Below are 16,594 nucleotides of genomic sequence, written 5' to 3'. Positions count from 1 at the left end.
GTAATTAGCGTAGTGCATATTTAAGGGGCTTAGTTGTCGACAAAGAATGTGGCAAAAATGGGATAAGAGTCGGAAAGAAACTTGAAATGAGTTAGCAGAATGTTTGCCAAGCAGAAATGCATAAAAACTTAAGGAAATGCGATTAGTTTCGTTTGCAATGAGAGTGAAGCGAAGTACAATAAAGTTATTAAGTTTATGAAAGGAATGGTTAGACGTAGGATCTAAATACACAGATACTTCGCTTAACTGCCTTTCCATTACCCAAAGAATTGACCATTAAGGGAAATGATGATAGCCAAGACAAAACAAAAAAATAAAATTCATTGGTTCCTGTGTTGTTGTTGTTTTAGTTTTTTATTGTGTCACCTTTAATACGATACTGGATTTTGTTTGAATACGAAAATACGATCTGAAAACATTAGGATACACTCACCATTATTATATATAGAAAGTTTTTGTCTGATACTGCTTAAAACACTGCAGTTATATCTCGACTCTATTATGCAGCTCGAAAGGCGTCATATATGGTGATGTTATCTAGCGCTCTGACATCCATCAAAAAGTGTTTGCCCCATGCGACCAGTCGCAGGTCAACAGCTCGTTTCATGTGATTACCGACAGCACGCTACTCCGAGGGGGCGGTGGGTGATAGGCGAAGAGGGTTTTCTAATCACAACACACAACGCCCATGACTAAGGTCCCCAATCAGCTTGCCCAGGCCGCTTGTTATTGTCATTGTTATCAACAATGTCACTGCAAACAGAAACAAATTTTGTTCAACAGCAACTACAACAGAAAGTTGAGTTTGGAGGTCGGACTGTTAGATGGCTGATGGGCGAAAGAATCAGCAGACTGGCTGGGTTTGGTTTTGGGTTTGGGGTATGTCTCATGTGGGCATATGTTAAACATTTTGACACTTTTGCGCACGGTTGAGTCGCCGACGCCTGTGTTGAACTCTGACAATCTAATGGAACTTGATGAGGGTTCACTTCCGCCTATGCTCAACTTCAACAACAACAACTAAAACAGCTTTAGCAACAGCCATATCCTTTTGCTGGCCATTGCGAATTTATTTAAATTTAAAAATGCCAACTGCCCAAATTTGTAACAATTTGCAGTTGTTGTTGTTAGCGGACATGTGCAGGTGCAATGGTTAGCGATAATCAGCGAACTAAAATCAGGGACTGTCGGAATTTCGTTACATTTTGTTGGCCAAAGCGGGGGAGAACAGGATGAGGAGGGTCGAGGGCACATAAACCAAACCGCATTAGCGGTCGCCACTGAGCTTTGCTGTGGCCTCGCGCACAGTTAGCGGCAGATTGCAGCTGGGATCTGTGCGAACTGTTCTAACTGGTCTCTAACTGGACAACTGAAACTTAATTAAGTGTTGGTTGAGGTCCTTTGGGCCGCTGTTGCGACGGCCATCGAATGCGAGCACTTTACCAAAATGTTGTTCAGCGGCCGCCGATAAATGTTAACAGTTTTGGTTTTTGCGGATTTGCAGTTGATTTCAATGGAATAGAACGTTGAAAATACATTGCTGCTGAATGTGTGCTTCTCAATCTAGCCTGATTGCATAGTTTTCTTTTCGAGTGAGCAACTCTTTTCGCACTTCAAATTCAACTCCAGCTTCCAGCATTTCTGAAAACAAGCGTTCAGCATTAATGCTTTGCCCATGATAGATATTCATTAAAGATAAATCGTTTAAACAAATGTTAAATATATAATTTTAATTTTAAGATGAAAAGTGTAAGTTTTCTGTTAATTAAAAAATGTTTAATAGTAATTTTAATCACCTTAACTTACATTTAACATACAATTTTTAACTTAAAATAATAAAATTTATGATTTATTTTGTGTTAATACATTTATATTATTTAAAGAAACATTTGTAAATGAAACGGGAGTCAATGTAGCAAAATTGGAATTTGTAATCTAAAATGTTTCATCCATTGTCATCCTTTACTTCTAAAATTTTCAGAATTTCCTCACTTCTCAGATCTAAAAATTGTTTCCTTTCTTCACAAGTAAAACACCATGATTACTTACACATACTTTCATGTTCTCCGGGTATAATTATGCATGTAAGGGCATAGCTTCCGTATGCCCGCGGGACAAAGTGACGTCTTATCGCATGAAGTAGAACAATTGTGAATGGATTCCTTGGGGACTACGCATGCTATTCGCAGGCTTAGCGCGGGGTCTTTCCCAGTTCGCTGTGCTGCCAATTTTCGTTATCGCTTTCAAATTGAAAATTTGCGTAATCACATTTTAAGTGAAAATCGCTTTACAAATGAAATTAAATCGATTTTTCAGCCAGACACTTAAAGCGACAGCGCGATAGAAATCGTTGGCAAAAGTTACGCATACGCCGCGTTTGGCGTTTACATTATGGCTTTTCATATCCGTTTCCGTTTGTGTTTCCGTTTTAGGAACTTTAAGTCCACTGCACTTTTGTTTGAAATATGCGGCGTCTTTTCCCCAATTTCTTTTTCTCTGTTCGTCTTTTTGTCGACTCGATGCATTTCAAAGCCCCATCAACGTCATCAAATCGTTAGTCAAATACGCAAAAAAGAACTTTTGCCGTCTTCCTTCTCATGGCAATAAAAATGATGAAGTGCTTCGCAAGTTCTCTAAAGTGCATTCATTTCACATACACAAGTATAGACATAGAAGGTCTCTCACTGACGTAGCTTTTTCTCGAGTTTGTCTTTGGGCACTACTTAACTGAGTGGGCATATTTGATATTAAACTCAATTTGTCTCTCGCACGTTTACCTAGTAGCCTTAGATGTGCTACTCAAATGTGATACTTAAATGTGCTTTTATGAATTCCATTTCAATTGGAAATATCTTGCCATGAAACTATTTCTGTATCTTTGCTGTCTGGTTTTTGTTTTTAGAGCTGTTAGCTCATACAACAAAGTCATACGACAACGTGAGTATTCTTAGGCCATTAAAACTGTGATCGGCTTAATAATATTTCTATTTTTTTATGTCCTAGCCAAGTGCTTGTATATGGCCGATGTGGGACCTTGTGAGGATAGCATTAAAGTCTATGGCTATGACTATACAACCAATCGATGTGTACATTTCTTTTATGGCGGCTGCGGTGGCAATCCAAATCGATTTGCCACAAAGGAGGAATGCATGCAAGAGTGTCATGTGGAGTCTGAAGAGAGCGCAGAGGACGAGGAATATATTCTAGACGATATACACATGAGAAGCGATTTATAATTATGAAAAGTAGATATTGCCAAAGATGTGTATTTTAAAATCCAAATGAAGGGCATTACAACTTCGTATTTATTTTCTTTAACACCGCATTCTCGCAGTTGGAACTTCTTTTCCTCTCGAGCTTGAAGTAATGCATTTCCTTTTGACGCTAACTGTCTCCAGTTCAGTCTGCCACCATTGGCTCCCATCTACGTATATCTCTGTAGATGTCTGTTTGCTGCCAATCTGAGCGGCCATTAAGACGAAACATCTGAAGTTATTTAACAGCTGAGTTTTGACTGCGCTCAGTTTGTCAGTTATGTTGCTTCGGCCAAGACTCTTGGCACTCTCTATATTTTTGACATGCAATTTGTGCTGCAGGCTGTAAATAAGTTTGCTCCCAGCTCCGTTTACATGATACTTTCCACTCATCTTTCTGCTGCACAGAATTTGCATGTAATCCCAGTTATCTGACTTCTGGCTGCATAAATATCTCTGCGTGCATATCTTGCAAATGGACGTTGCGCTTTGTCCAGTTTATGGGCAATGCGACAGTTGCTAAACTTTACTGCTAATTACAATCAATTTTTGCAAATGCGGCAATCAACTTTATTAAAGCTCAGCCGCGTTTAGTGCGCACAAAAAGTGTTGCCTACTTTTGTGTGCCTTTTCAGAGTGTTCGCTCATTAACCGCTCAAAGACATTTTGCGGCTTAATTAGCGACATAAAAGCATCTCACACCCAACGAACAAGAAGAGACCTAGTTAACTAAGCAACATTTCCCCACCAACAGATGGTCATGTGACACTTCTGGCCAATGCCAAGCTATTTAACGTGCTGCTCACGTTGCTTTGCCGGGTCGGAGGACGGAGAACGGAGGACAGTGGATGGGGGACGAGGTTGTGGTTGTGGGTGACTTTTATGACTGATTATGTTGTTTTTCGGCGTTTAATTGCCACTTGGCCTGTGTCTATGTGTGGATGTGACTATTTTTATGGCTAATGAGCAACTTGAGGTAACCTCCTGGTCTATTTCTGCTGGCATCAGGTGTATTTATGTTGACTGCTCGCTGGTTATTATTATTGGAGTGGGTAAACGGCAGAAGGAGAAATGCCTGCCCATGACCAATAAAATGCATGAAATTATGTGAGGGTTGCCAAAATTGAGTGAAATTAAAATGAATGGATCGTTGAAGCAGACTGGAAAGGAGTGAGAAAGGGTAGGAAAAGTTAACGGGGCTTAGAAAGCTTAAAGAGCGTCTAAGTAACCCAAAAGGGAACTGGTATATAAATTTAAAAAGTCCCTAACTGTAGACTCTTAATATAATTTATAAAAACTTTTATATTTGAGACATATAAATGTTATGGAAATATACATTCAAATAGAATTTATTAGAATTTTAAATTATTATTATTAATATTATTAATTAATATTAATTTCTTATAATCTCCGATATCTAGGTGTTAATTCGGAAAGAAGGAAGGACAGACTGACAGACAGGGTTATATTATCAAGAATAGCTATGTTCATTATAGGGATATGCCTCTTTCTGTGTGTTACATAAATTTCCTGTAGGCACAAATTAAAGCTATCAGTAGTGGGTATAAACATTGAACGAATACATCGATAACAGAAGATTTTGTTGGATAAGTTACAATTTAAGCTTCCGCAAGTCGAAACTATTGACATTATAAACCCCGCATCAACTACATTTAAATGTCAATCCTCTCATTGTTGTCCCATCTCCAAGCACTCACTCTCCAACAGTCCATTAATTTTCGGCACAAATTGATGTCTCAATTTAAAGTGCAATCAAACGTCTGACGCCATCGCACATCGCACTTCGCACAACGAACATCGTACTACACCACCACAGTCTGACACCCAGAAAAGCAACAGCTTGAATCATTGAAATGTATTTCACAATAAATTAAATTTCATACACTCTTGAGTCGACGCTCAAAATTTAAATAGGTCAAACATGCATTTAATTTCCGCACGAATGAAATGAATTTGTCTGCTCTCAACTCTGAGCTCTCAGCCTACAGCTCAGAACTGTCTGTCAGATACACAAAGCACACGAAGTGAGGCAAACGGAAACAGCCGCTCGACAGTCACTTCCTGGCACGCCTACGCAAATAGCAGCCCCAGAAAGGACACGTGAGGCTGAGACTGAATTATTCTCGAGTTGTGTATCACCTTCTGTTCGCTTTGGTCGGCAGCTGCACACTTAACTTATTTGGCTCCATTAAAATCTTGCTAAATAAATATTTAATGCGTGAACAACTGGGAAATTGAACTGGGAGGATGTTAGATGGCAGCAAGGAGTCTGTGGAATTGTAGGAGGTCGGAGGTTGCACGTTGAACACGGCGGAGCAACAGCCTGCCAGATGATTTATGGGCTTCACTTGTGCTGGCAGCCCGCATGCCACTTGCCACAGCCACAGCCACAGTCACAGCCACAGCGACTGTGCCACAGTTTGGACTGCCTTTTGTGCTGGCTAATGGCTCATAATTGATTTTTATGCCTATTGTTGCTCTGGCCCTTTAAATGGCGCGTTGTTAATGCGACGCACTGCAGCAGTCTCTATGCTCCCCTCGTTCATTCCTCCTCGCTTCTGATCATAAAAGCGAAACGAGTCGAGCACGAGGGCGAGGACGAGAACGAGGACGGGGTATATTAAAATCTTATAATTTCAGCCACATTTGAAGTGTGCATAAATTAGTTTTAATGCCGCAAAACTTGCGTTTAATGATGCAGCTGCTGAATGGTCATTTGCGTGACTCCGTTGCTCCTTTTGGTCACTGTAAAACAATTGACCGTACAATTTAATGAAGAGGAAAATATTGACAATTGATACCGACATTGTATTTCGAGTAATTTTAATGTGTTCATAAGATCCACATAAATATAATATAGTATACATCTACATATATCTATATCAATATGCAGTGTTGACTATACAGATAACCTTTGATTACTTAATATGTGGGACATTTTATATGGGTTTAATTAAACTTAAATAATGCTGTTTCCTACTTCGCTATGACTGACCGCTGCTGCTGGTACAGTTCCACTTCTAATAACTGCTGTTACCGATATCTTAGTGCATACTGACTTGCTAATGCCAACCGAGGTCCATAGGGTCTATCAATTAGCTTCCACCACTGCACTATGAAAAATTTGACCAGTTTCTTTAGGATGTAAGCGTTTCATATATGCACGTGTGTTGCATATGTTATATATATTATTATATATTGCTTGAATTTTTTCCCATCCTATTCCACTTGATTTTTATATTTATATCTTCCATATTAAAATAAATACATAAATATGTTTGGTAAGGAAAGCTAATTTCCTTCGCACTTTGTAGACTAGTTCAATTTAAGAATCTGTATATACTTGGACTTATATATATAATAGGTATATGGATAAGGTTTTTTTTGAGAGTTTTTCTCAAGGTACAAAAGAATACGGATTGCAATAATGCGTCAATCATCGCGTTTTTGGAGAGGATTCTACTCAAGTGTCAATTTCAGGGACTTTGTTTTTCGTTGGAACCGGGATTCTTTTAACCCATTATTAAAGAGGATTTCCAGAAAATACGCCTACTCCATTAACCATAAGAAGAATCTCGACAGACATGAGATATCTGATAGGTATATCTAATATTAGGTTTATAATAAATTAGTTTGATTGACCACATTTTGAATCAAAGTTGTGCTATATATATTAACTAATTCCTTTATATCCTATGGTAATTGTTATGGTTTATTATTTGTTCAAATAACAGTAAAAAAGGTCTTTAGCAGTCAATACTTGATTGTAGTTATTTGAAATAAATTTCTTTCTTTATACTCTGTTAACATGTTATATAACCGAAATTGTCCCTGCTTATTCTGTCTGCAGGGACACAAGCAACTTGATTTAATAATTCTAATAAGAAACAAAGCAAGGACATCGCCCACCGCCCACCGCCTCCGCCCAACAAGAAGATGTTGCCTTCAACAAAAATCTAAATAAATAAATGTCCGTCTACGACACCTACGTACGTACGTGGCCATCACATGCCAAGTCGTGGCTAGACTGAAGCGATGGCAGTGCCAACCCTGTCCCTGTGCAGACTTGGCCAGGCTCTTGTCTATCCGGCCAAAGCGTGGCACCTTTGGCATGCCAGGCATTTCATGCGTTCGCTTTAATAATGCGCATAAATTGGTAGCCCCGTTGGACCTTTTGACTGCTTCATTCCCTTGCTCTTGACTCTTATATCTGGACCTGGCCCTTCAATGGAGGGCTACTCCTCTAGCTAGAGACGCGTGCGTTCATTTCATTTAGCTTTTGTTTGACTTGGCCCCGTCCACATCCATCTCTGGCTTGAGTTCCAACTCCAATTCGAACTCCACCTCCAACTTGTACTTTCCTTCGTGCTTCAACTTTTTTTCTTCATCCGTCTGTCTGTCTAGCAAAGCATTGTTTTTGGATCGTTCCTTCCCTCTCTTGCTTGTCTGACCCCTAGCATATTTTTGCAAGCGTTTAATCTTTAATTTGCCACTACTGTGTGGGCTAGCCACAGTGCTTCCTCCCCATTGTTTCTGCCTGCTCAGTGTCTGCCTGTCTATCCAACTGTCGACTGGCAGTTTCTCCCCCTCCCCTGGCTGGTGTTCGCCTTTTGCCCTCGGCTCAATTTATTTGTTTTGAGCTTAGCTTTTTGGGGGCTGCATTAAATTAAATACTTAGCGTTGGAATAGTAAAAATTATGCCAGCATTTAAGTGTTTAATATCCGCCAGAGACAAGCGCTCAGAGCTTCCCTATTTTGGGGCACAACGACTTGGATATTTATTAGTCGACTTTAATGGAAAAATGGCGGACTGTGTTGGCAAAACAAAATTGTTTTCGGTTGCTGAGTTATGAGGAACCATAAAATGCTTTGGGTTATCCTTTTCGCAGATGTCACCAAGAGGCAGAAACATTTGCGAATTCATGGTAAATTGACTACAAGATCTAATTAGAAATAATATATTAAAGTTAAGCAATTTAAACAGTTGGTTAAGCAAGATAACTTTGAGACCAGTGTTCGATAATATGATTATTTAGCTCTATCATATAACCTATAATATTAAAAGCGTACAAGCAATAGTTTACATCTCTCCATCTGAAAGTCTATTTAATTTAAAAGCTACTTCAACTAGTGTGTGGTCTGCACAAATACTTGAATCTTTTGTACACCTTAAGCGAATAGAATAGCTAACCAGCCAAGGAGTCCAACTACATATATTCAGACTACGTTGAATGGTGCTTTAGTTGTGCAACTGAATGGCTGGGAATAGTTGTGTTGTAGCACGAAGCAAACCACAGACAGAACCCAGAAGGCTTCCATCGACACTCAACAGAGAACTGCACTCGACCTCTGGCTGGCTGCTGTTGGCAGCAATTGTTAATAAGATTTGCACATCATTTCACGTGTCTCGTCCAAATGTCTGTCTATGTATTGTATACTATATTTGCATGCAAAAAAGCCACAACTGGATCCAGTGCAGCAGGCAGCAGGCTCTTGGACATGGAAATGGACCAGCTTCCCACTGGCAATTTGCATTGTCTGGTGGCATTTTATGGCACGACGCATTTGGTGCTACATTTGTGGATAGTTGCTGGCAAAATGGTTCGTTTGTTCATGCTTCTTAGCCAGAGAATACAAAGGGGAATACTTTCTGGAAAGAACGATTCCCCCTCGCACGGTGCAAACTGCAGTTCGTGTCTAAGCCAAGACGATTTCCTGTCTATTATTGCATATTTGAGGGCAGTTTTTGACACAAATTAAATGAGATTTGTTAGATACGAATTCACACAAACCTTCTGAAAGTGACTTAAAAAAAGAAAATCATTTCCTTCGCTTGGGTGAAATGAAAAGTATACAAAGTAATCGGGCAATTTGTTATAAATAATTGATGCGAACCTCAGTTGATTTACTTTTTTGCTCGGTAATATATTTTACACTCTTTGCATAATTTATTGGGTGTCTTAACCCGACACAAATGCATTCACAGACTGTGACTAACGAAAAGATATCCTCTACTTGCACAGTTTAAATTCTCTTATCAAGCATTATTTTTGTCTACTCTACTTACAGATTTTAGCTGCGTTTTTCTATACCTTTTATGGTCATTTTATGCGAGCAGGGTATCGAGAAAGGGCAAATTAAATTGCCATAAAGGAATGATTTGCTTATTTTTATTCTGTTTTCTTGCGAGCACGAATGGGAGATAATAAAAACAAAAACAGTGGCCAGAAATGAAAAAAGGTCTCACAGATAAAATGTGACAAATTAATTGAAATTTATTGCGTAGAGGCGTGTACATCTAAAATGTGGAATGGGCAGCATTCGAGGGTGGTAGTTAGATGAGTTTTTGGCTGGAATTAAGGAACAATTAGAGTGGATTACTCAGTTGACACATGTTGAATTGGATCTACAAGCAGTCCTATCAATTTATTCTTAAATCTTATTTTTATTCTCTAAACATTTACTTGGCATTTTAAGCTGATCGCCTCAGGCAGTTTGTGTCTAGGAATTCTGTTTAATGTCCTTTCTTTTCACATGCAGATATTCAGATATTCACAGAGGATTACGTCGCCACAAAGCCAACTTTTGTGAACCTCACCTGCGGTAGGCATTAACGAGCTTCGGCAAGAGTTTTTGCAACTCAGTTTTCAACTCATTCAGAAAGGCAAATTCAATGTGACAACAGACTGGCGCCTAAAGGAATTCTCGAGGTAAAAGCCAGACCCAAAAATTGACTCAATACAAAATCCATTAAAATATCAACAAAACTCAACGATGGCGCCGAAGACGACATCAAAATGTAATTTTCAGCCGGCGCACAGCTTACGCATAATAATGAGATGAGGCTGAAGTTGTGGATGCGGATACGGATGTGAATGAGGATGTCAACCAATAGAAGGTGCAGCATGTGTGTGTTGAGGTCTTCCTAACACCTAAGCCTTTTTTCCATGGCACCAGGAGAGGGGATAATACGAGTACATATGAGTATGTGGGCAATTCCATAACAATTATCCATGCATCAACATAAGCTGACGAATTATGCCGGGACTGAAGTGGGCTAAGGCATGTTAATGATTATATTAATATACTCACATTCTCAAATGATTTATGGGATTAAAGCTGCCTGAAATATTATTTTATACACATTTCGAGTCTTTCTCTAATCCAATAATTCTTTAAACATTTCTCTTTCGAGGCACGTTTCCCATATATTTGATGACTCAATTCCAAGCCAGACACATTTCTTATATGCGTGTACACAATTTCATTGATTTTCATTACCCCAAAAGCAATCGGTTTCTGTTGCCAACCGACAATTGAGCAACATTTCCGTTTCCTTTTTCCTGAATTTCTTCTTGCTCTTCCCGGTGCACATTTGACAATGTCAGGGCCACCAAAAAGGTTCTAAAATTGAAGTTCAAGTGCAACAAACTCCTGTCGCACGTACTCGCTCCTAAGGTTATTTATATTTATAAGTTTCTATAGTAATATTTGCGCTTGTGTTTGCTTTAAATTTAAGCAAATTATTTTTGCAATCTGGCACACGGCAACTGACAGAAACTAATTGCAAGTTATTCTCGCAACCCAGGAGATCCTATGCACTTGCTGTTCTTAGTTTTCTCTTGTCTCGCTTGCGGCTTGCCCTTTGGTTATTCACTTTTCTGCTTGTGTGCTAAATTTTACATTATTCCTTGCCATGTTCGCGCTGCTCCTTTCCGTTGTGAAGAGCCTTTTACCTGCCCTCCATTCTTCTGCTCGCTTGCATGTAGTGCGAATAATTTGCTGTCATCGCCATTGTCGACGCTGGCTGGCAAGGCACGGAAATTAAAAATCGGTCGAGTGTTATTTATAATTCGCTGAATGCAACTGCAGCCACAAGTACAACTACAGCTACAGCTGGTAAGTGAGGCACTTAAAGCTGTAAACTGGATGGCAGTCGGTGTCTGCTTGATAAATATATCTGTCGCCAGGCCAGACAAGGAACCGAAGATTGCATTTTAAATAATAAATTAGCCAAAAGAGCTTTCTGCATGCAATTGTGGGATAAATGTCAAGTCAGAAAATCGAATTGTAATTTCAGTTTTTCATTTCCATTCTCCCAATAGACTTTCAACTCTGCAGTGGCACTTTAAATACAAGCTTAACCGATTGCGTATACGCAGAGTGTTGCGGGATTGAACAGTACGTGTTGCTTCATCCTCCGACGTTCGACTCGTTAGGAGAAGAACATCCCCCACAATGTGTTTGCCTCGCTGCGTGTCATTATTAATGCGTGTAATTAGCGCACTTTATAAAGATTGATTGGTGAGGCTTTGTTGCCGCAAAGCCAAAAGGCATCTTCAGACGTGGCACTCACGAACACATAGAAACCACAGTGTAAGCAAATACACACTCCCACTCACACATTGACAGCTCGAGCTGAGCACGCACAAACACAAACACATACACACTCACTCACACATGGCGTAGGACGCACTTGTTTATGTTCTACACGCATGACTTGAGCGTAATTTCTTTCCATCTTCCCTACACTCAAAGATCAAATGGGGTATGATGAGTGTACTTCAATGATTGTTTTATTATTTATCAATCGAATCTTTTCATTTCCTGATTGTATTTGGACTTTTATTTTAAATTTATATTACTTCTATTCATTGAAGTTTTCTCTTAGTTCAATTTTAAATATTAGGTCGATATTCTTAAATTTAATTAGTTTCAATTTATTTTGATATTCATACTTATATAGTAAAAATAGGCAAAACTATTTATAAGATTAGTTTAATAATAAAATATATTTCTATTCTTTTTCATTTCGTTTCTCTTTATAGGATATCGTCAAGTCCATAGTATTGAGCAATAATCTTTTGCAGTTTTGCTCTCTTTAATATAAACAACGCGACTTGTTTCGATCTCCTTCCGCTTCTGCCAGCTGCTGTATAGGAAGTGGGATTTATTGTTTTATTAGCAATGCAGGAAATTCTCCGAGTCTGAAACAACTTCAGAGCGAGTAGTGTTGCTAGAAATTCTATGGCGTTGGATTAAAGAGTTTTTCTTTGCGGTTTTTAGTACATAAATTTAAAGTGATAAAAATATCGTTTGAGTTGCTCTTTTTGTATTTTTATTTCGCATTCTTCTGTTAATAACTTTGATCTGTCAGAGATAACATCTTTTCGCGAGTATGTATTTCAAATACGCATAAGTATTTTTGTTCCTAGCAGGTTTATTCGTTTACTACAGATTTGTGGGTAAGCATATTTAAATGCTCTACACTAGAATTTATGGGGCTTATTAGATTTAGCAATTGCGTTGAATACGTTAGATTGCCACAATTTATTTTTAATTGCAATTTAGTAACTTGGCATTATTCAATATTTCACTTAATGTGATTTTTATTTACTAAACCACGTTAAGTGTAGCTCATCTCTTGTTCGTTGTAGCGGATTTGTCTGGTAGTTAGTTTATCGTGTATTTGTGCTGTCTTAAGCGGTTTTTTGTATTTTTGTTCAGCCAGCTTATTAGAGGCTTTCGGAATGGCGTAGTCAGGCAGCTGTAAGTATTAAGTTGGCATTCGATTCAAGAGCAAACGCTTTTGTCTGGCCTCGCTTATCTCACAACTAAGCTTGGCCAGGCCATAACTAAAGCACACTTCAACACACACACACGCATATATATGTACTTGTGTGCGCCATTCTATTGCTTAGTTTATGTGCTTGGCATTACACTAATCATGCAATTTTTGTTAGATTTTATTGGCCCCGAAACTCGGCCATTAGCACGTTGAGTGCATGGCTAATGAGAACAGCTGGCTGAAATGTGTTGTTGCTGCCGTTTATTGGGACCGCGCTGTTAGTTAACATTGGGGCCAACTGTACTCCGCAGTCGTACTTAACTCATCAAACAATTTTGGCATTTGCATTAAATTTGCATTCCAAGGCGAGATGCAGACACAGCCAAATTACAACAACGCCAACGACAACATCACATCAAGAAATTGAGACAATTGGTGAAATAACTGTCTTCCAGTCCGTCCTTCGTCTTTTGTCAGACAATTGTCTTTGCCTTGGGGCCTTGTAATTTGAAGCTCTTGTCAACAAAATAGACGACAACAAAAGTTTTCAGGAAGCGAAAAGTTGTTGGCAAAATGTTTCAAGGATTTTTAAGCTTTTGTGTGAATGCAGTGAATACTTTTTGAGAAGTTGGGGTAATGATTAGCACTCGACTTTGTGAATAGAGTTGGCGATAAAATTATGAAGGCTTTAAGATTATTTAGCGGAAGTAATTTGCCTTTTTATATTTTAATATAAATTCAAAATTGTTGTATATATTTCCAATTGATCGCTATCACTTGCTAGCTAGAATTCGAGTGGCTTCATTAGCCTATGCAAATTATTTAGGATTTTTGCTTAGACCATCAAATCAAACAAACGCTACGGCCCAGCCATTCACAATTGAGTATCCCTCGTCTTGATCCCAGACATGCCATATAAATTAAATCACGGTAAATAAAAGCAACCGCCAACACGGCCTCACATTCAGATGCTAAACCAGTGAGGCGGCTATCCAGCTATCCAGCTTTTCCCTTCCCCCTTGCCCCTTTGCCTTAGTCCCACAAACTTTCTACGGCATTTCATCTAAATGTTAATAAGTCTCCCAGTCGCTTGCCTTCCAATTCTATGTCGCTCTCTTTTTCTATCCTTACTCATTTTCCCCATCTCCTGGCTTTGCTTTAACAAGGTGTCAGACGCTACGCGGAGGCATTTTCCACTTGGTCGCGCTGATTGAGCGACTCTGGCTACATCCTTGGGCAGAGTTGAAAGCTGGGAGCTGGGGTGCAAATCCCGTCAGCTGGCGGCATATCCTTGAAGCATACATCCTGTTTATTCGACTGGCTTATTGATGAGACACATCTTGGTCTGCCTTCCTCTTTGTTTGTTTGTTTTTTCGCATTTTGTGGGTGTTTGTGTGGATTTGCAGCCTAAATAGTTGCATCACAAAACTGGGCCAGAAGTTACAGGGAAGATTCAAGCTCTTGACTTTTAGCCTTAAGTATATATTGTTGCTGTTTCTATTGATTGATTGACTTCTTTAGACTTCTAAGGTTTGTTTAGGATGCTCTCTTCGGTTGCTAGAAAATGTGACTTAATCCGCAAATCAAACTGAAAAGTTTAGAAATCTGAAAAGCAGTCGAAATGATTTACTTCATATTACTGTATTTCGTATGCATTGAATTGTTAAGAGCTATTAAAAAACTCTATTAATATTAATATTTAAATAGAAAAATTATTATTATTATTATTATTATTATTATTATTATTATTATTATTATTATTATTATTATTATTATTATTATTATTATTATTATTATTATTATTATTATTATTATTATTATTATTATTATTATTATTATTATTATTATTATTATTATTATTATTATTATTATTATTATTATTATTATTATTATTATTTATTATTCATTAAACAATGACAAACATGCTCTCTACCTTATGAACATTAATAACTTTTAGTAAAATAGGTTAAATATACTTTACAGAGTAACTGCAGATTCCTCCATTAATTCAACGTGTTTTTTTATACATTAAATTGTTCTGACGCATGCTAATAAAAAATTCATGTGACTAATTTAAATGCATGAGAATTATTCTTTCCCACACTCAGGCTTACATGTGGATGCATATAAAATAGCAGTGCAATTTATATTTCATTTATGTTTTTAATTAAATTATATGCATAAAATATTCAACACGAACGTATTTTGCATATAATTTCAAATGTTGCAGCCAAACAATTAACGATATTTTTATAATACAAAGGAAGCAATTACAATGCGTTTAGCAGAAAACAACTTTTCAATCATAATAATAATTTCCACTTTAAAATTCGATAAGCAAACTTGTTAAATTTATGGCAATTACCAAAACTAAAGTTTATTTCCCAACATGCTAATCGCAGGACCTTAAATTTCACGCCTCGTAGAACTTAACGCACCTTTCCTTGCCTTCTGAAAAGGGGCGGGAATGGAAACCCATCAATCTCCGACCTTTTTGACGCGAAACTTGGCATATTCAGAAAGTTTTGCGTTTTCGTTTGCCGCCTTTTGGGCATTTTCTCTTAGCGGAAAAGTGTGTCAAGGCAAAGTCGAGAACTGAGCTTAAAATAAACATGATTTAAGCCTACTCTCTTAGAAAGCTAAAAACCAAAGTATCGATTGGCTCAAGTATGTATGTGAGATAGTATACAGTCACAAGGGCAATCTTAACCCAGTTTGTCTTTGACTTGTGATAAAAATAGCGCGAAACTTTCATTAGATAAATCATTTAGCAGTTTGCATTTAAACATATGTTTAAGATTATTTTTTTTTTTGGCAATTATTTATTGTTAATAATATTGGATTCGATCAAATATGATGGATTTTTAACAGGCCTATCATAGTAAAAGACATTTTTTTTTTTAGCAAAACTCATTTTCTTTATTCAACATAATTGTCTTCAAGAGTGATTCAATGATTATAGCGACCCTAAAAATGTTTTGATAACATTTTTGCCATACAATTTGCCCTTTTCTTCGAAATACGCTTCAGTCTCGGAAATCACTCCTTCATTTGACAAAAATTTGCGAGCTTTCATTTGAAATCTGAGAACAAGAAATAATCGCGGTAAAATCGGAAGGATGCAAAAGCAATTCGAAGCATAATTTATGGATTTTTGTCATTGTTTTCACTGGTTTGATGCATTGCGCATTGTCTTAACTCAGTTTGTTTTTAACTAGTGATAAAAATAGCGACAAATTTCCTTTAGTTTAAACATTTGGCACTTTGTGGATTTAAGCAGATGTTTAGGATAAAATTTTTTTTTGACAATTATTCATTGTTATCAATGTTAATATTAAATTATCGTTCAAATATGATGGCTTTTTCATCACTCGTTGACAACACTCTTTTGGCTGAGTATATATTATGAATTTTATCAATTATGAAAAATATGAATATTTTTAAATAATTTTCCACTTTAGATAGCCGCACTTTTAGTTAAATAAAATTAAACCTCTAATAGCATCATACAGTTTGATATTCATATTAAATAAAACTTAAATTTGTATTTTCAAGGCTCACGTTTATTCGTAAAGCTTGCCAACTGTCAGATAAAAAATCTTAATCGCCTACAATTTGTCAGACAGGCCGCATAGAAGGACCTTGAGAAGCAAATCAAAGCCAAACAAAGACATTATGAAGCAACCTTTTTCATTAATACCAACACACAACGGCCACAATGCCACGAACAACACACACACACGTTGTGTGT

The 16,594-nt window shown here is 37.6% G+C and overlaps 1 protein-coding gene across 1 annotated transcript; it reads left to right on the top strand.

Moving 5' to 3' along the window:
* Window positions 1–2,792: 2,792 nt before the first annotated feature.
* LOC132798377 (U-actitoxin-Avd3r) lies at window positions 2,793–3,310 on the top strand. Its single transcript, XM_060810204.1, has 2 exons — window positions 2,793–2,937; window positions 3,004–3,310. Exons 1-2 carry the CDS (start codon window positions 2,817–2,819, stop codon window positions 3,234–3,236), a joined length of 354 nt encoding a protein of 117 aa, XP_060666187.1. The 5' UTR covers window positions 2,793–2,816; the 3' UTR covers window positions 3,237–3,310.
* Window positions 3,311–16,594: the final 13,284 nt, after the last annotated feature.

This window comes from Drosophila nasuta, chromosome 2L (genome assembly GCF_023558535.2).
Source record: "Drosophila nasuta strain 15112-1781.00 chromosome 2L, ASM2355853v1, whole genome shotgun sequence".
Taxonomy (NCBI): domain Eukaryota; kingdom Metazoa; phylum Arthropoda; class Insecta; order Diptera; family Drosophilidae; genus Drosophila; species Drosophila nasuta.
This window is presented reverse-complemented; position numbering and strand designations above follow the sequence as displayed.